Genomic DNA, 20,648 nt, shown 5'->3' with positions numbered 1-20,648 from the left:
CATTGCAATTGGGTGGTCAATGTGTTCACAGGTCCGGCAAGCGGGCCATGAACTCACACAACCTGCAGACTTTTCTTCAGACTCATCTCCTTATTTTATTGGACTGGACTTCCCACGATTCAAGTGAGTAAAATGTCTCAAATATTTTTTGAATGATGATTACAATGTCTATAACATGATTATATTTAGTTATTGAGGAATTAATTAATCAAATGTGATTTTGAGCATGTTATGTCTATGTTGTAATTCTACAATCCTGGGTCAACGTGGTAGTCAAAATAGCAGTTGCACCTGACACATTCCATGGGGACATTTCACTTCTCACATGTTCACATATGGACAGATATGCTTTAGAAATATAATTTATATAGAAAAATATGATTGTTTTATGATTATTATCCATGGCATAAGCTGTTATGAGGCAACATTAGCACTCAACACTGCAAAGGAAAAGGAAACAAAGCAAAAGGAAAGTTTTTTTGTATATTTGTCCAAACAAGGTGGGTATAAATACAGAAATTCTGCTCCCAACTATAGGCCCAACGTTGCAATATTACAACATGTCCCTAAAAACTTACTAAAACATCAACATTTTAAAAGCCCTTTAATTTCTGCATCAGAGTCCTCCTTCAAAAACATATGAGCGGTGAAAAGTTTTTTATATTTGGGTCTTATAGGGTGAAACATGTACAGGAAGTAGGAGGAAAAGGTGTCCCATTAGCTCTTCCTCGGCTTCCTCTGATATGATGATGTGAACATGACATTACACTTTGCCCACAGTTTCCCTGCTTCACTGTCTCATTACCAAAGGTTAATGGAACAGGTGGACCTCCCTGCTTCCTTCGTCTGCTCTGCAGTCCAGCAGAGTGCTACCTTTGTCAAGTTTTCCACATTCACCTGCGCTGAACCTGTCCCAGCACATTAGCTCATCACACCAGCCCATTAGCTCGACTCTGACACTGTTTATTCAAAGTCATCATTTTTACAGAGTCTTCATGTCCATATGCCTGCCCCAAATTACAGCAGGTCCATCAATTTTTCATGATTGTGCTGTCTACTAAACTTAAAGTATGGCCTGCAGACAGACTCATATGCATATTAATTAGAATGGAAATGACAGGACAATTATTCCTTCAGCTGAGGACAAAACAGACCAAAATTTGAAGTTTAAGAAGTACACAATTTCCTCCTTATGTCTTTTGCAGATAATAGAAAACAACGATTTAAAGGGAGCAATACAAATGCTGCTTATAAAGAGGCATATAACATAAGTTTAAATATAGTAAGAGACAGTAAATGATGCACTGTAAAGAGCAGCATACATAAGCAGCTAGAGCATTGCAAATTTCTCCTCATTCTGCTTCCCCCATAGCTATTAACATTACAGAGGGCAAAGCAGCTGGATCCAAAGGTTAATGTCCACACCATTAGAGAGCGACAGAGCATGTGTTTTATCCCTGTTGGTTTAATTAAATTACAGAGAACTCATAAAAGGGGGATTTATCCTGCACATACAGTTACTGCAGTCTTAATGGGGCACCACCTTCCAGCACAGCTGATTTATCCCCCTCACGTTTCAAAGTGGGTCGTCTTCTCACAGAGTTTGTCATGGCCTACTTAACAATACAGGGTCTCGTAATTAGATCATTTGTCAAGCCAGTTGATTGCCTTGCTTGTTCCTTTTACGGTCTACAGGAGAAGACATCTTGCTTTTCACTGTGTCACTTGGAAAATCATCAATCTTACCTTCAAGTAAACTGGAAATCTGGGTTGACTGTAAACTTGTCTGCCCTGTCTACTCCCAGGATAATGACATGAAGAGTAATAATCTTGTGGTGTAGATAGTGAACAATGGAACAAATCTAACCTTAACTGACTCATAGATTTTGTAGAAGTTTTGTTCTCTTCCTACCTGTGTGCTAAATCATTTTAATGGCACTGTGATAAGCCAAACCTGAAAATCTGTACTTTAGAACCTGCCCTCAAAAAAGAACATTAAAGGAAAATGGTGATTACACACCCTCTAGTGGAGGATCATTACAAAAACATCACTCCACAGCCCTCAACACAAACTCTCTTTTATCTTCTGTTCTTCCAAAACAAAGCACATCAAGTGTGACACTGAAGAAAACTTTGTTTGAATTTGAAAATACAATATTCATATTAAATAGCTCTACTTTTAGTACAATCTACATTCCTGCAGTTATGAAACAGCATAAAAGCATGTGTGCTAGTTATTCTCAGCTTGATGAATTAATCCTTTTCATTTTCTTCAAATCCCAGACTGCACTGAAGATAACCAAAGCCTTCTTGTGTGTTACAAATTGTTGCATGTGGACCTTGAAACACAGGATTGTAGTTCACTCCATGTGTTGGACTGCAGGTGAGTGTCTGTCGTTTGAAGACACAACCCCTTGTTTCATATCTTGCAAGCTTTAATAATCAGAATAATCATGCATATTTGACATGAAAATGTACACAACAGCATATATCACTTTGCTGAAATATACAAACTTTCAGTTGCCAGAGTGAATTATACATCATTTCAAGTATTAAATATGACTGAGTACCCCTGATAGGAGGCAGGCTTGGATTCTTCAAAGACAAACTTTTTTTTTTTGCAAATAAATAACTGAAATCACCTGCTTATTCTCTTAGGATCCTTAAAACCTAATGCATGTAGTCTGTATGACAACCAACAGAATGCAGGGTAATGAGAAACTTAATTTGCATCTATAGGTTTTAATTCATAACACATGCATCTTCTACAGTTTACATGTGAAAAGTCAGCAAGGCCATCAAAAGTCAGCAGAAATTCTTATGCAATCTGCTGTCTGTCATTGATGTTCCTTATTCCCTCACAGATGCACATATCTAATCATGGTATGGATGTCAAATGAAGTACTTGAACCCAAAGATGAGTCACTGTCATTGAATCCAGTTTAATTTTTAGACAAACATGTAAAGGTCAAACTTATTTACATTATTTTTTTCTTTGACTCTGTTAGTGAAAGGAAAAGGTTGACATTGTGGAAAATACAATTAATCACCTGATTGTTAAGACATGGTCAGTAATATTGTGACTGTAAACTAACTTTATGAAGCAGCTCGTTAGCCTAGCTTAGTTTATTCTAAGCAACTGGACATAGGGGGAAACAGCTAGCATGGCCCTCTCCAAAGGTAAAAAAAAAAAAGTCACCAACCAGAACTTAAAAAGCTTCACAATTTAATACTTTACAACATTTTTGTTTAACATGTAAAAATAAAAGATTTACATGGAAATGCACCATTTTATTGTGACTCATGTTCGAACTGTTTCTGGTAGGACCAGGAATTGTTTTATTTCCAGAATGTCAAACTATACCTATAAGATCCCAACAGAATAACTCTACTTCCTCCTTTATATCTTTCTGTCTTTCCTTATTACCATGCTATTATGAAAGGTGCTTTATTCAGACATCACCTTCCATAAAGTCTAACAGTCCCTGAGGGATTGGAAAGAAACATTAAGTGCTCCAGTGCTCCAATCAATAGTTTGATTCAGTACACAGGAGTCCTACATACATACATACATAATGTACCTCCACCAGTATGTGAATGTCACCCTGTCAAACTCATTATATCATTTAGCCTGTACTGACCTCCCCTCATCAACATTTATTGGGCCGCTGCTAGCTTAACTGCTTCAGTTTTCTATAAAAAGATGCCGCCATTAAAATGGCGGCCACCCCTATCACAATGAGGACAGCCACAGCAATTCCCAGGCCAACAGACGCCCGACTGTCATCAGATTGGCCACCAGACAGCGCTGTGCACAAATGAGAGTTGCAGCATTATGGGATGCAGAAGACATGGTGGCATGCTGCAGATAATTAATGCTTTTCATATCTGAGAGAATCTAATTAGTAAAATGTTTGTGTATGGCTGTTCTCATGGCAGTCAACTAAATTAATGACATACTCACCCTCATCTTTGGAGAGAATGGCTGAAGAGAGAAGACATAATGAGTCAAGTGTCATTTTGAGAGATTATTTAAAAAAATAACACACTTGCCAAAAAAGTAAATCAATGTGGAGGGGAAGAGAAAACAGGAGAAAAAAAGTGGAAAAATTGTGATGTTTGGTATTTTCAAATATGCAAAGATACTAAGAAGACTTACGGGTGTCTGTCTTGGCCCTTATAGCTACTGTGAGCACCGACGGCTCAGTGATGCTCTCCTGAACCACCGTGGTCTCCACATTCCTCCGCTTCCTGTTGCATTGCTGTGGATCAAACCAGAGAGAGGAGAAGAGCACAAGTTGATGATCAGTGTGGAATTAAACACGTCTGTTTGAAATGCATGTGGTGCCTTCCTACCTTGAAGGTGCTGCAGGTGCTGCTCTCACAGAGTCGGGTGATGCAGTGCAGATAGTAGGTTGAGATGGTCTCATTCTGCTGCTCGATGAAGCGGAACGCCGGGAAGTAGAAGCGTGCCTTTTGGCTATCCCCGTTTTCCAGCATGGTGGTGAGCTGATCTATGGAGCACCTTTCAATAAAAGGCGAACCTCACAAGTGCCCCATTTGCACATCACACGGATACATACAGGCAGTGTATTAATGATAGAAAAGCAGGGAGACTGAACTAAGACTAGGGCTCCCCTTGGACTTAGATGTAGCTGTAGCTGCTCATGTTGCATTGAGTATACGAAAACCTGTAGATATGAGTGAAGGTTTAAAAGTAAAGCTGCTGACCCATAGCCATTCCTAAGGACTTGGGAAAAGTTACTAGTTACATTTAGGCATTTCTGAGAGTGTTCCTGTGACTTACGAGACAAACAAGTTGAAGAAGGTGGAGTTGGACGGCTGTGCGTTTGTTGAGGCGTAGCATCGATCCAGGAGAACAAAGTACCTGTGGAGAAAGAATGAGGTCCCCAGCACCGAGTCAGAGACTCCAGGTCACAGGTGGTATCCTCAAATTTAACATCTATCAAGACATGAGGATGGAGACTAGGAGAGTTTTAGAGAAATGTTAACCTAGAGTTCCATTCATGCAGCTATTCACACATCACACTGTGTTTTTTAAATTGAAGCTTTAACCTTTACTTTTACTCCAACTCGCAAATTCATTGAATATCCCACAAGGAGCAGGGCTTTCATTTAAGTTTGGTTAGAGTGGATCGATGATTGCACAATCTGCACAATGGGACATGCTTTGGAGTGAATGTACAAAATATTATTGATCATGATGAATAATAGGTTAGCTGCAGGAATGTGAACAATTCAAAAACAGGGTATTGCTAAGTTAGAGTTCTTACCAGATTTTTTTTAGATGTGCAAAAACAAGATCAAAGCTGTTATCTGGGATTTGTTGGAAATGTTTGTAAGTTTCATTTTCACCACTCTCTACACTTGTAAATATGTCGCTAAACTCTCTATTTCATTTCTGTGGTGTACTGAATATAAAGAAACAGATGTCTTTTCCTTTGACAATGATTTTATTTGTGAATCAATTTGTTGATTCAAATTGTTTTATTTGAAATCTGCTTGTTTCTGGAGAATTTTGAGGATTTGTTGCATACAAATTGTGTGTACTTTTGAATCAAAATGCTGCCTTTTCTTCAAGAAACTGTAATGAAGACATGGGTAAACTCTAGTATTGGCTCGAAAAGAAAACATGGTTAATCATGTAAATGCTGCTCTTACAAAATGCTCTAAGTACAAATGAGTGGCTAGTAATTTTTTTTACAAAGCATAAATCTTTTTTTTACCTCTCTTATGCTCTAAAGCACATGGAGCCTCTCAGTAAAAGTAACAGTACCTCAATGTAGAAATACTCTGGTAGAAGTGGAAGCTCTGCTCTAACTGAAGTTTAATTGCATGCAGAAAATGCACTAATCGGATCAAAAGTAAAAGTCTTTGGTTTTGTTAATCTACTGCTTTAGGCCTCAAAGAATATATTTTAAAGTCCCATCTGATACCAATCTTTGGAACACATGGATTTTGGGCTAATGAGAAATTAGTAGTCAGTTTGTAGTGGTTAAATACATTCTCACAAGATGTGTTAAAGTGTAGGTGTAAAGTACCAAAAACTTGAAATAGGTAAAGTGAAAATGTGATTTGTAGAAGTTTGAAGGTCTGAGCCAGAAATAAAGCTGCAGGAATGTTACTGTGTGTACACAGGGTTCTTACTGGGATGTCAGGTTTGATGCCACCACCTGCACATAGATATTTGTTCTCAGTTCGACGCCAAGACGTGGAATGACGAGGGGGGTGGTATAATTTACATCCTGGCAGAGGAGAGAGAAGGGACATTAAAAAGAAAAAGTATATACACACTTATACATAAGATCATAGAAATAAGAACATGGATAATATGTGAGGAAGTTTTCATGTAGCACCTTATACAAGGCCATGCTGAGGGTGCTGATGAAGCTCCCATTGTTGTCCTTCAGTGCAATGGAGGAGGAAGACCTAGGAGGAAGAAAAGAACGAGATCACACTGAGTACAGAGGTGAAATCTCAGAAGTCTTAATGTGTTTTTTAACCCAGATACTAAAAACTTACACATCCACCTGGGTGTTGTTAACGAGATACTCCAGTGGGTAAGCACAGGAATAATAATACTTAAGCTCTGCATTGTAGGTGATGGTCCCCATGGTGGGGTCAAAGGATCGGATCACTCCGCTGACATTCACCGTCTGGATGTCGGAGAAGTCTGAGAATATTCCTGTCCCCGGTGCACTCGTGGTCTGAGGAATTATTCAAGAGAAGCGTGATTATTCGAGAAAAAGTTAAATATAAATATTTGCCTGCGTTTCTGGCACAGCAGGCAGGGTTGATGAAATCACAGCGAGAGAAAGTGGAACAACTTTCTGATGCTTTTTAGAAAAAGCAGACTGGTGGGATTGCGTGCGTCTGTTACATGAAGTTATGACTCATGTATGTTCGACTCAAATTCTCTTTTTTTTTCTTGCCTAGTTGCTCTCTTTTTTACTTCTTCTTTCAAGTCCACAAACCACACACACAGAGTCAGTTTCTTAAATCTGCTCTCCTCTTATTAAAGCTAAAGATTTCCAGGATCCCCCTTCCTCATGACTTTGATTCAGGACACAAAGATGATGTAATACTCACCAAGAAGTTGCTCCCACAGGCGTTTCCTTCTCTGATGGGGAAGCTGAATCTCAGCACAGGAGGAGCCACTGAAGTGTCCAGCGTCCCCTGACAGTCCATATTGTCCCGAATGCGGTTGAGGATAAGTAGGCTCGCGTTGTATCCAGTGTAGACAACCGGGCAGATTTGAATGGCCAGGTCGATGGCAGATGTACCGCACACCACAGAGATATCAGTGTATTCTGATGGTGAGAAGATTGCACTGTTATTGAGGGAGTATGAGGTTATTTTCTTTTTACCTGGATATAATTATACCAATGTAAATTAAGGATCCACATTCAGTGAGCAGAGTTGTCTGAAAGTTGACATGCATGTTAAGTATGTCACATCATGAAATAAAACCATGCGATTTCATATAGGAGTCATTAAATTGATACATCTACAAGCAGTAATACATAAAACCACAAGAACCACAGCCAAGAAAATATTCTCAATAATTAATTCATCCTGCCTGTTTGAACATGTTTGTTCAGTAAACACATTTACCAGCCCAATTAATACTCTTTCATTTCTGTTGAATAAATATCTAAAGTAAAATTGAATCAATGTGGCCTCCCCAGAGGTCTACGTCTGAACTAAAATCAATATAACCTCTTTAGTCCAAAATAAATACAAGTGATTGAAGGTCAAAGCCATCTCACCAGGTCGCCTGGCGAACACTCCACAGTCAGATATGCTGAGGGCCTCTCGGCCCGCAATACACAGGGAGGTCAGTATGAGGAAGCTGAAATAAGCCATCTCACTGCTCTGCCTTCTGTGAAAAAGCTGAGGCAAACACAAGGATGTCAAACACAGAAAATCCTAATAAATCCAGAACAAAGAAGAAGAGAAAACATCTGTAGGTCCGCTGAGGCGCTTTCTTAAACAACTCCAAATTTAGATGCTTAATCCATGCAGGGCTGTCAATCAGCTGTTTGCATCTTAGCCTGGGTCTTACCTCCTCAGTCTTTCAGCTGCTTTAGGGTAACAGGGAAGTGGGCTGTTCTTATATACAGAGAACAAGACAGCTGTGTGGTCACAGCATTGATTTAGGATTGGATGGAAACAGGGTCAATGCCATGTTTGGTGGGGCTGCCTCAGTTCGTGTGAAAACAATTCAGTTTTTGTGGCTGAGGTACTGTGGTCCTCTCCTGGAGGCAAATTATGAAACCCAACACAGTCCTCTTCAAAGATACATCCTCAAACAATGTATATAAGGCTTTGTGACTGTGTGTGAAATGCAGCCCTCTTCACCTACTACTATGAAACTTAATAAAGTAAGAGTATGTATGGTTTCTTTACAGGAGGGATCTTACATATAATAGAGGATAGGGGTCTTTTGTCTCCTCAGGTGTTTGGTGGTTTAATCTGACCTGGTTGACCATACATTTAAAAAAGGAACAAAAAAATGTAATGACTTTTGATGATGCTCATAATTTCATCAAGATATAATTAAGTCAGACTGAGAATATATGTGATATTTATCATGTGCAAGCCTTGTGAATTTATTCCTTATTAAGTGAAAATAGTAAAAGATTTCCGTGAGAATCAGTTTCTTGCTGGGATTTGGACTCCCCACATACAGCATAGAGTATAGAGTATAGAGTATAGAGTATAGAGTATAGAGTATAGAGTATAGAGTATAGAGTATAGAGTATTGCTTAAATTTGTGCTAATTTTGAGTTTTCACTTAAATAAATAACTGAAGGACAGTCAGAAACCTAATCTTGTCAGGTGAGCCACCTGGGAAGAAAACACACTGATCAGGGTCAAGTTGGAGGATGGGGTGTCTTTTGTCAAACCAACCAAACCACATCGTCAAATTCCGGACACACAGTTGTTGTCATGATGTTAGCACACACACTTAAATATTCTTCTGGTCTTTATTTAGTAATTTTACTTTGGTCTTTGCTAATTTTTAAATCTTCATTTCCATTTCAGTAGGGGGGTTTGATCAATCATCGCTAATAGTAATCGGAGAGGGCAGATGATCACATTTATTTCCCTCATTTCAGTAATCTGTGGTCTTTGTCAGTGCTGAATTCTTCTCAGAATGGTTGTTGAAATGAGGGATTAGAGTGATAAAGTGAAATGAATGCAGCAGAGCTGTGTGGGTCACAAAAACAGGCTCAGAGTCACACACGTGAGGCGCAGCTGCTGCTGACAGACATTTATATAGGTCATTGGAATAGAAAATCAATACCACAGGGAAAAAAAAGGAAAGATTCATTCTTAGAGTCATCAAATGTGCCTGGTATTTGTTCATTTTCCTGAAGATTGCACATCCACAAGGCCATGACATTTAGAAAACTTTTGCACAAACAGTATGATAATACATTCGAGAGGAATAGTGAACTTTACTGAGGACACAATCATTTTAAAGATGTAAGCCTATGGAGCCTATTTGAAGAATTACTACCCAAAATGCAAATATAAGTCTTCCCCAGCCAGTAGTTTAAGTTTTGTTTATGCTTAGTAATAATTCCCAAAGCTTGTACATCAAAATTAAATATTGCAGAACTATACAACACATATTTCAAAAGTGCACTAAGGAAATTCAGTATAATCACTTTTTTACTGGCACAGCCCTATGCATGTGATTTTTTTTTTAAATAATCTGTTTGTTTTCTAAATGGATTCTTGGTAAAGAACTCAATTGAATGTATTGGAATTGTATATAAATCATTAATTTGAGGTTCAAGGTTTTCACTAGACAGTGGAAATGTATACAAATAATTTAAAAATGTAGTACATTAGTATTTTACCTCTGTTGTATTTCTGTTTTCTAAACTTACTTTTGTCTGATGCTGATATGTCAGCTTATTGGTCAATTCATGACATTGGAAACAGTGGCTGTTAAAGCTGGGGTTGGTAGTGAGATTTAGAACCACTTTTTGTTATACCGGTAAAATGATCTTTATGTCCCGATGGCAATCAATACATAATGTGTTCTTAAAATGGAGCAAAAAAAAACGCTGCTGACTACAGCCCGAGAAAACCTGGGAAAACACCAACCAATCCCTGTCATCGGGATCCAAAATCTGAAACCAATCAAATCCCGTTCTGCCGTTCTGCCCGCCTCCTGCACGTACATGTCATGTTTGTTTGTGTTTTTAACTTCCACTATGATAATGTTTTGGTGTTTTCTTACTGCTGAGTGAGACATGAGTTGACGTAGTGCAAAACACAAACGATGTGCTGAGGACCGGTTTTGAATCAGTCACGATCATATGGTCGCAAATCAGCAGCGCTTGTGCATGTGAGCGGTGGCGTTAATTCGGAGGAGCTCTGAGGGGAGGAGGGGGAGGGGTTAGACGGAGTCCTGAGGAAATGCTACATTCAAATTCATGCTAGTTTTCCGTGACTACAACCCTAGCTTTAAGCAAGCTCAAGCAGAGGGCTATTTGTTACTAAGGTTAGTAACTTAGCCTTGGTTCAGATTTAACTGTGTCAGTTTTATTGTTTTTTAAGAAATGACATAACAAAATTAGAAGAAATTAGAAAAATCTATTTCAACACTGTTGTACGGCAGTAGCTCAGTCCATTGGGACTTGGCTTGGGAATCGGAGGGTTGCCGGTTCAAGTCCCAGTTTGAATGATGTCTGACAAGTGGACTGGTGGCTGGAGATGTACTTGCACTGCCGAAGTGCCTTTGAGCAAGGCGTTGAACTCTCAACTACTTGGGGGGTGCTGGTTGATGGCAGCATCCTCATTCTTTATTAATCCCCATGGGGGAAATTCAATTTTTCAACTTGTGTTATTTTTTGGTCATGCTACACACAGTTTGGTATATACATACAATTTTATGCACAAACATGCAGTGGACATGCACTTAGGGAGAGATGTCAGAGTGTTTCTTCTTCTTCTTCTTCTTCTTCTTCTTCTTCGAGTTAGCTAACAAGTTTGCTTATCAATAAGTTAGCAAAAAATTGAAGGGTCTGTGCTTAGGTAACCACACTATGTTGTTATGTTGTATGTATAAGGATAATGAGCAAAAAATGAAGATTGGCAACAAATTGGAATAAAATGCTGAGAGTTAGCTGACAAGATTGCTAATTAGTATGCTTAGCTAACCACATAATTTATATGTTTGGGAGATGATGAGTAAAAAACAAGCCTGGCAAAAAATAGGAAAAAGCAAGACTGGACTTTTTTGAATACAGATGCAAAATATTGACTTCTACAGGTTGGGGCAGTTTAATAATCTTTTTGTATTTGGCCAAATGTAGACTGTTTCTCACTGTTTTATGTCTTATGCTAGCTAGCACAACTAGCATAAACATGAGGCTACTATCAGTGGACTTGTCTAGGCAAGAAAATGAATTTTTTTCTTAAATGTTAACATTTTTGGACTACTTTATAAAGACTCAAATTCCAGTTAGAATCCACTGTCATTACTAATCCCTACATTGGCATCAAAATATAATGCTTGTTAAGAACAATTGTAATGTGCAGGAATTTAAAGCTTTCAATGCCATACATTTTATTGTAAAACTAGGAATTCCCTATCCCTCCCTATCAACTCAATTGTCATTATACTGTATGTGTTTAATTGGATAAAATCTGGCTGGCTGAATTTTCACCAAACAGCGCTTCACAAGCTAACGTAAGCCAACACGCTATAACAGCAGCATGATTCTGGCCTGCAATGAGAGCTGAAGACATACTGTATGACCATATAATTAGTGTGGACATAAACACTCATATTTCTGATGCAGTCTTTTATTAGGTGTACTAAAGTTTAATATGTTTGCATTTGCATCAGAGTTATGAGCAGAAAGCACCTATAAACACTTAAATTGACAGCAACATGAATAACAACAATGATGAGGTATTAAAGGCAATAACACAAACCTAAAACAATAGGTTTAATATACACATTTAATATGTGCAAAAGGAAGAGCACACTTGCATATATATACACTATATATTTGGATAATATTTTCCACATACAGTCAGTACCAAGATGTTATAATATACAGATGTTTATTCATTTAAAGCTGGGGTTCCAAACACCTGAGGCTGCAGTTGTGGGCAGGCGAGACTTTTGCAGGAGACGGACCGAAAACAGCAAGAAGCCCACACTGACTCCACCCAGAATGACCACACCTGCAATCAGAGCACTGGTCACAGGGTTCATTGAGTGGGAGGGAGCACCAGATGCTGGGGGATGGAAAGGTAAAGGAAAGCAGAAACTTGAAACAGAAACGTTCTTTGACGTGGGCTTAAACATGACCTGAGATTGAGTCTTTTTTTCATGTAGAAAGACAAGTGGAACTTTTTGTTATTCCCATAAATCATCAATTTACAGGGGTATCGGCTATCTATATAGCCTATACCCTGAACTTAGTCACTGGTGATATTTGAACCTTTTCATATTTTGTAATATTGTGTAATGGAGCTTACCAAGTTGGGAGTTGTTGGCAGGAGTTTCATCTGAAAACATTCAAAGAGTTTATTAGGGCAGTCTTTACATGTATTCTAATATTCACTCTGTCATTGAATTTATCACTTTATCCTGATATACTGAAATAGTTTGATAATATTTTGGGAAATATAACCTATTCAGTCTTGCTGAGAGTTAGAAAGGAAGATTGCTTCTTCTCTCATGTATCTCATCCATTAAACATGGAGCTGCAGTCAGCTTAGCATAAGAAATGAATCAGGGAAAGTACCTATAAAGTTCACTAATAAGCGAAACCAAACCAAAAAAAGGCAAGTAACATTTCCACAGGAGTTTATATGCGGGACTATTTATGGAACAAGGCTAACAGTTTTACCATTTTGTAACTTGATGCTAATCAAAGATTACTGTGTCCCTACCTTAAGAACTCTCTCAAAGACATTGGAAGACAAGGCAAAAAGCCTTAGTCGGCTTTATATGTCATGGAAAAAGTGGCTTCTGACAGCACTTGAAAACTGAAGCAATCAGTTGTCATCCCTGTCATTACAGCACCTTGAGGTAATAAGGCCCTACTCTGCCATCATGAAGACTGAATACCATACAGTTTGGTTTGGTTGGGCAATTACACATAGGTGGCAATAACTAATGGCCAAAATGCTATAGGAATTATAACAGGAGTCCATTGGAATCAGTCAGGGAACTTAGTATGCAGAGAAGGTTTGGTGGATGGATTGATTAAATGAAGAGTCAGTTGTCCATATTTCTTATGAAATGCAAAGTCAAGCTAAAATCATATATATAAGGAGACTTCACTCCCTATTGTAAAAAAAAGTTTCCTTCATTCACTGTAGTTTTACCCTAGTCACAATCTCTAACATGCTGCAGTTGTTGGGTTATCCAGAGTACTTTTAATACAATTTGTTTTGTTTGGGCCTGTTAACCCAACTATCTACGTTCTAACTAAATGTAAACCTGAAACAATTCTACAGCCAGATGCATAAGCATGTTATTATGACCAGGAAGAAGGGGGCTCAACTGATTATATCCAAAGGTGCAAAAAAAAAAAAAAAAACATTCCTCCTTGCTAATACAACAGTTAACTTAGTATGGCTAAGAGCTAACACAATTTTTTTAATGTTAAAACATACATTAATGTCTTGCTAACAGTTATTGAGTAAGGGATTGATTGCTAACATTTTGGGTTGTTTATGGAAGCTATTGAGTTAGCATATATACAATGCTATTCCCCCACCATTTGCACTATCCATTTTCTTTTCCGTTCTTGATTAATAATATGTAATTATGACTATCATAACATGCCCTACATACTTTCAAATCTTGAAGTTTGAGGTTTGTGTTCAGGTGTCATGGTGAATATGGCCACCGTTTAAATACAGAACAAAAATACTGAAATGTACATATTCCAATGTTTTGTTGTCGTTGGAGTTTGCTATGTCCTTTTGCTTCCAGAATCAATGCTAAGCTAAGCTAACTCAGGCTGGAAACTACTTCATATTAAAAGCAAGGAAATTTCTCTCAGCAAGAAAAATGTTTCCCCAAATGTCAAATTATTTCTTTGTTTATGGTTCATACCACTCCTGGTGATGATTGGCCCGGCAGTGAGTACAGCATTCCCGGATGCTGCTGGTGGAGAATCAAGGCTCTCCTCTACATCTCGCTTGCGCCGTCGTCCACAAATCTGCAAATCAGATGAAGACATTCAGCACTCGTTGAGATGAGAGCATAGATATGGAATCACTAACTGGCATTCATGATTCTCTTGCACTTACTGGTATTAGCATGATGCAGTCATCAGCCCGGCACAGCTTGGTGACGCAGTGCAAAAACACTGTTGACATCTTTTGATGTCTGTGTTTAACAAAACGGAAAACCTCAAAAGAAAATCGTCCCATCTGGCTCTTACCATTCTCAAAAACTGTTGTTTGGGGGTCTTTGTAGCAGCTGTGTCAAAAAGGTAACACACAGATACACACACATAAGTCCACATTCTGAAACGACAGATTTGATGTCTCCACGTGCTCTTAAGCAGTCGTTTAGAAGAAAAAGTAGCATTCAAGGGGGATTAGCCTTTTGGGGAGCCTGAATAGGTAATGACTCTCTTTTGTGGTTTATCAAGTCATCATTTTTAGAAAAAAAAAAGTGAGATTACCCGAAGAAAAGGTCATAGCGGAGTTCATCATTAGGATTCCCTGAGGGGGTCGCATAACAGTAGTCCATCAAGATGTTCCACCTGCAGAGGGACAGCACTGTGAGACAGGATGGAGGATAGAGATCTAACTGCACATGGGAAAGCAGGGATCAGAGCTTTCTCTGACAGAGTCTGGCGCCTTCATGTAGAATAAATGTATAATGGCATAATGAATGTCAGCAAACCTTAGAAAAAAGAACACTTAATCTCTAAAATGATGGTGGGAAAGATGTTGTGATTGACCAAAATATGATATCTGCTTTACAGAAAAGTTATTGTTGGAAAGGCTGCTCTGTAAGCAAATATTTATGACATCTGAAGTTAAAAAAAAAAAGGATTTGATCAAATACCGTTTGTCCAAGTTTGTGGCTTTAACAGCAGCAAATACTCTGGTTTTCAAAGCCAGTCCAGTCAGTGGAATTGAGAGAGGTTGATTGTAGGTTGAATCCTGTACATGAAAATGTGAAAGTGAAAAGAAAATGACGGTTAAGTTTTACTCAAAAACTGAAACTATACATTTGAAATGAATGGAGCTACCCCCACGCACCAGAATTATATACCTTAATAAATAACTTCTTTAAATTTCTGGGCACTGTAGTTTATGACATAATTTAACACAACATGTATGAAAAGTGCATTTGCTGGCCGATTTATTCACCAGTGTTTCAGCTCCTTGCATTGCACCAAAAACTGCAGGTTATAAATTGTACACAGCCTTATACTCACATTGTACAGGATCATATTCAACGTGCTCACAAATGTACCGTTGCTGTCCTTAACTGACACAGCAGCAGAGGAGCTGTGAAGAAATTCAACACATAGATTTCAACTCCTGTTTTCCCTTTGCGGACGTTTACTGAATATATGTGGTTTTAAGAGTTGATATAGTATAATTATAAAGCCACTGGACATTTACTAATGTATTTATGTGGCAGAAGACAATAGTTAAGGGGAAAGTGTGCAAATGAATGAGCATGTAGTCATTAAGAAAATATGCACAATCTAAAACAAATGGTTTTTAGAATACATTGAGACACACACCCACTCAAGGTATTAAACTAGGCGCTTAATTGTCAGTGCAGTTTCAGAGAACAATAAATACTTCTTAATTAGTTTCTAATTACATTTAAAAGTCTTCCTTTCAGTCATACGCTATTAGATTTCTCAAGGGTTTTATTGGCGGCAACTTACGATGCCAGCTGTGAGTTATTGACCAAGTATTCCAGTGGGTAGCTGCAGCTGAATTTATACAACAAACCAGGCAGGTAGCTGATTATAGTCGGCGGGTCAGGCGTGTCGATATAGCCGGAGACATTCCCAATTTGTACCAGAGACATGTTCCCATAGGCATTGGCCCCGTAAGCTGTGCTGACCTGCAGAAAGAAACACCTCAGCCATGTCACTTTGCTCTCTGCCGAGTCAATAAACAGCATGATGAGGCTGCTCATTGATTATATTAAAACTGTGTTTGCTGGTTTTTATATTCCTCACCACCAGGCTGTTCCCGCAGGCCTCCAGAGTGCTCAGACTGATGCTGAACAGGACTGCTGTGGGAAAGGTGTTGTTGTTGATGAAGCCACGACATTGGGAGTCACCATGGTGACCGTTCAGGGCCAAGTCTGCGTCGGTGTAGCCGGAGAAGAGCACAGGGCAGAAGTTGATCTTTAAGGTGATGGTTTGAACTCCACAGTACACATTGATATCCCGCTCACCTGGAGGAGCAGGGAGGAAGAGGAAGGGCTTAGTAATGAAGTATTTATAGGCAACAGTGGCAAGGAAAAATGTCTTCAGATAGAAACCTCAAGTAGAACCAGACTTAATGATGAAAAGCCATCTGCCATGAATGGATCGGGTTTCAGAGAGGAAACAGGGAAGGGACAGAAAGAGAGAGACGGAGCAACCAAAAAATTAAAAAATAAACAAATATTCAAACAATAGATAATAGAACATCAACAGAGAACATCATCTAGATAATAAAAATAATCATATATAAGATGAGCACTTCTGAGCACAAAAACTTGTGGATCCTTAATCCACAATCCATGTGAGCTCTGCTCATGCAAAGTCCATAAGTAAGCGGCACTGTTGTTTTTGATAAGTGAAACGTCAAAATTAAATTGAAACTAAAGGAAAAAAACTTAAATTCTCGACAGAATGCTATAGGCCAAAGTTCACATTTCCCGGACTTCAGATCATTACAACTCAGAGCACAGCAGCTCTTCCGAGCATTTGTCAGACATCTCAGGGGTCAAATAGTTCCTGATTTGATGGCAGGACTGAAACCCTGCAGGTCTCTAGTGCAATGAAAACCAGGTTCCTAAAAAAATCCTTCTGATTGAGATGCAGCTGGCTCAAAAAAAAAAGAGTTGAAATTGAAGGTAGCGTCATTACAAGCACTGCGACATTCAACTCAAATACCAATGCTGCCCAGTATTAAAAGAGAGTTCTGACCATCAGTACTTTTAATGTCTAGATTTTCAAACTGATGTAGGTATGGGGAAAAGTGTGTCCATTTCTATAGAGGGTTTATTTTCAATATGCTGTACATTGGACCAAGTGCCAAAAAACTCTTGAAAATATCTCAAATTATCAATTATAATCAAATTATCTTAACATTTTACATTTTATTTAACTTTGTGGCTGTTGAAAGCTTTCCAAAAACAGTTTAGAACAGGTGGAGACTTGTTTTAACAGCGTTATCATTAACACAAAAGTGTTTTTATGTGTGTCAGAATAAGTTAAAAAAAATACTGAAACATTGAGTTATTTATTGTAAAATAAATCAGAAATCACTTCCTCAAATGTGTTTTAGGTTATTGTCTTAGTTGTATCCAAGGACTTCTTTTCTGATAAATATCATGTGACTACTCTTTTGGTTTAAATTTGAGGAAATATGTTATTAGAATATATAAAGATATATTGAATCAATTTAAGCTATTTCTCGTTTTAATTAAAGGAAAATTTATGTAGTCCTTAGGTAAATGGTGTGTTTCATGTTTCTTAACCTTATTTAGTATAACTAATAAAAACCAAAGCAAGAAAGAAAGCTTGGTAACATAATACAACACACTGTACATTTAAAATGTATAACACATTTTATTTGAGTTTAATTGCACTTGAAAACTGTTCTTCAGTTACTATACTCCACTTATATGATTTATTTCAAGTCATATAATTCTTGATATGTATCCACTTTTGAAGTTTCCCTGTATTTGCTACATAATGGTGAAGTGTACAGACTGTAATCAGACACTATGTTCCGTGTCGTATTCTCACCAGGAAACCTGCTGTGGTAGTTTGCGTCACAGTTGTATCCATTAAACTGTGCTGAGACTGACCCGGCGTTGCTCATCAGCAGGAGCACGACGAACAACATTGCAGTCATTTCAGCACTCAGGAGAGGTTTGTCCACAGTCATCTTCACAAGGTCAACATCGCATTAATCACATTCCCCGGGTACGTGTTCAGAAACAGCACTTATCCCAAAAATTAGATGTTCAAAAACAGCGTTCCAAAGCCTGTTTCCTTGACTGCTGCACGCTCTGACCTCTATCAGAGTGGTACAACCTTCTTTCCCCAGGTCCCCTAATCCTTCTTATCCTGCTCCCTCTGGCCCCCCTTTTACCTCAGGCGTTCATGTTGGCCCAAACCTCGATTACCCAGCCCCTTTTCAACTGAGGTCACCCTCTTTCAAGCTCATTTCATCCCCCTTCCCTTCTCTCAACCCTTGTTTCTACTTTTTCTTCAATATTTACCTGCTTCCTGCTTTTCAAAGTAATTGTTTTGAACCACTTTTCCCCTTGCTTGAGAAAAGTTGAGGCTGTCGTTTTTTTAGAAGCCAAAATAAACACAACATCAGCCTTATCTTCTTTGTGTGCACAGATGAGAAAGATAGATTTTCCAAACACTTTAGTGCAGAACATGGGAAACTCTGTCAGATCTGAATGGCCTGGACAAATCTTTTCACAGCGCCCAGAAACCTGAGCACACTCAGAGGGTTCCCACTCGTCTCTCTTCGGTCTGATCTCCGTCTGTCAGCTCACACAAACGGCAGGGCCTCAGCAGGGGGGTGGGGGGGGGACCATCCCGGGAATTAAGCTGTCATCGGCTGGTGTTGCGGCCCGCATTCACATGAACATAAAAGTCAGCTCACGGTCTGATGCGGGGCTGTGTGTGGGTAATTGTGATGCACAAGGCATCACTTAGAGTAAAGGCATTCAGTGGTGTGCTCAGCACCGCAGAGGGTAAAAAGTGGAATCTTTGGTCTGTTTTTACACTTTGTAACTCTGCCACAAGATCACCCGCTCAACATTGGTTTCACAGCAGCCTATTAAACTGATAGTATGAGTCTTAAGACTTTCTATGTACTTTCATATTCCATATCTAACCTTTTAGACCTGTACGCATTTTCATCAGGAAACAAACAGGTGTGTGACCATGGAAAGGAATGCACTTGACCGAGTTGTAAACGTACAGGCTGATGAAAAGAGACAAGAGAAGTGACTTTGACCTTTATTAGATTTTGAATCAAAGGTGTGTGGCTTATCACATATTCTATATGGAAGTTCAACTTTCTCAAGTTAAAGGTTTGCTCCTTTTAGTTTAAGTTAAAATTGTTAAATCAATCTAAGGAATTGTAGCTGTATCTTTATACTCATGACAGTATTTAAGAAATCTGTTAACTTCCACTCTTTGTCATTACCTTGCCTTCTTCAACCTCGCTGTTATCAACCATGATAATGTTTTGAATGAACCATTGAATAAAATTTCAGTCTCTGTCCAGAGTCAGTCGCCTCTCAGTGCCGTCATTGAGCATCAGAAGAAAACATCAACAAGAAATTTTTACTTCTTTGACCTTTACATTGCAGTTAAAGGGGAGGAAGACCAATTTTGGAACCTTGATGTAATTTTTTGCAACTTTCCAAGAAACACTTTAAAAACACAAAAACCAAAAGTTGTTTTTGTATACTTTAGGACTTCACTTGCTGGCCTGTTTCACTTAGTCCATGCACATTAATTGTTTTAAAAGCATTTGATAAATATAAAGTTTTACTTTAAGAAAGGCCCAATAACTTCCTAAACTACCTGGGCACGTCCCAAATTTGCACCATTTACGCATAATGTTCGCTTGGAGTGTTGAACCAATTTGCATCATTCACATTCCCACATAGCAGATAGGTCTGGGCCAGGCCGTCAAGCCGGCACTCCTGGCTGACTGCTGGCATGGCAAGTGGTATGTCAACTGGATGTGGGCCGGGTCTGGCAATGATGGCATTGTATATATGATGGCATGCCACATCTGGCCCGATTGTGGCTTGGTTTATGTGGCCCAGATCTGTCCATGCCGCATCTGGGCCTATTAAAGTTGAGCTTGTGATTAAGCTGGCATGTGTAGCCTGTCTCTGGCAAACTATATCTGGGCCACTTAAGGACCGTCATTCTTTGCGGCCGAGTCTAAGTGTATTGTGGTCCAGAACTAAACAATTTTGCAACGTGGGAAGAGCTTGATTCATTATACTGACTTTACATGTAGCCTAAGTAACTTGCGCAATTCTTTTTATTCATGTTTGGTGAACAAAACATTAGACAAACATGTAAATGATAACACTGTAAATCTTCAGAATGCTAAATCTAACATTCATGTATGAAGTACCAGACAATCATCATTTAGTTTTCTTTTGAAAATATTAAGACAATTTCATTCAAATTGGTGATTCGAAATATAGCGATTTATGAGAAAAATGTATTTCAGTCAGACAACTCACGTTTACTTAATAAGTTTATTGCAGCATACAGTATTGTGTTTGGCGTGTGGGCTCCGAATTTCATTACTCCTCGTAGATTATTTAAATGCAGACATTAGGAGCAATGAGATAGGACTAACCCCCTCGGAGCCCGCAGGTGGAA

At 38.7% G+C, this 20,648-nt stretch overlaps 2 protein-coding genes across 2 annotated transcripts; both read right to left on the bottom strand.

Annotated features, from left to right (window-relative positions):
* Nucleotides 1-2,359: 2,359 nt before the first annotated feature.
* Nucleotides 2,360-7,887, bottom strand: si:ch211-229d2.5 (zona pellucida-like domain-containing protein 1). Its single transcript, XM_034701587.1, has 10 exons — nucleotides 7,791-7,887; nucleotides 7,111-7,331; nucleotides 6,544-6,728; nucleotides 6,378-6,450; nucleotides 6,169-6,266; nucleotides 4,808-4,888; nucleotides 4,357-4,525; nucleotides 4,160-4,262; nucleotides 3,965-3,985; nucleotides 2,360-3,808 (listed from the first exon to the last, which is right to left on the bottom strand). Exons 1-10 carry the CDS (start codon nucleotides 7,885-7,887, stop codon nucleotides 3,672-3,674), a joined length of 1,185 nt encoding a protein of 394 aa, XP_034557478.1. The 3' UTR covers nucleotides 2,360-3,671.
* A 3,999-nt stretch (nucleotides 7,888-11,886) lies between these two features.
* LOC117825563 (zona pellucida-like domain-containing protein 1) lies at nucleotides 11,887-18,183 on the bottom strand. The gene is made up of 10 exons (XM_034701475.1): nucleotides 18,018-18,183; nucleotides 16,233-16,453; nucleotides 15,933-16,114; nucleotides 15,468-15,540; nucleotides 15,092-15,189; nucleotides 14,703-14,783; nucleotides 14,323-14,494; nucleotides 14,126-14,231; nucleotides 12,535-12,564; nucleotides 11,887-12,291 (listed from the first exon to the last, which is right to left on the bottom strand). The coding sequence occupies exons 1-10, from the start codon at nucleotides 18,157-18,159 to the stop codon at nucleotides 12,119-12,121; spliced, it is 1,278 nt and encodes a 425-aa protein (XP_034557366.1). The 5' UTR covers nucleotides 18,160-18,183; the 3' UTR covers nucleotides 11,887-12,118.
* Between the last annotated feature and the right edge of the window lie 2,465 nt (nucleotides 18,184-20,648).

This window comes from Notolabrus celidotus, chromosome 14 (assembly GCF_009762535.1).
Source record: "Notolabrus celidotus isolate fNotCel1 chromosome 14, fNotCel1.pri, whole genome shotgun sequence".
In the NCBI taxonomy this organism is placed as follows: domain Eukaryota; kingdom Metazoa; phylum Chordata; class Actinopteri; order Labriformes; family Labridae; genus Notolabrus; species Notolabrus celidotus.
This window is presented reverse-complemented; position numbering and strand designations above follow the sequence as displayed.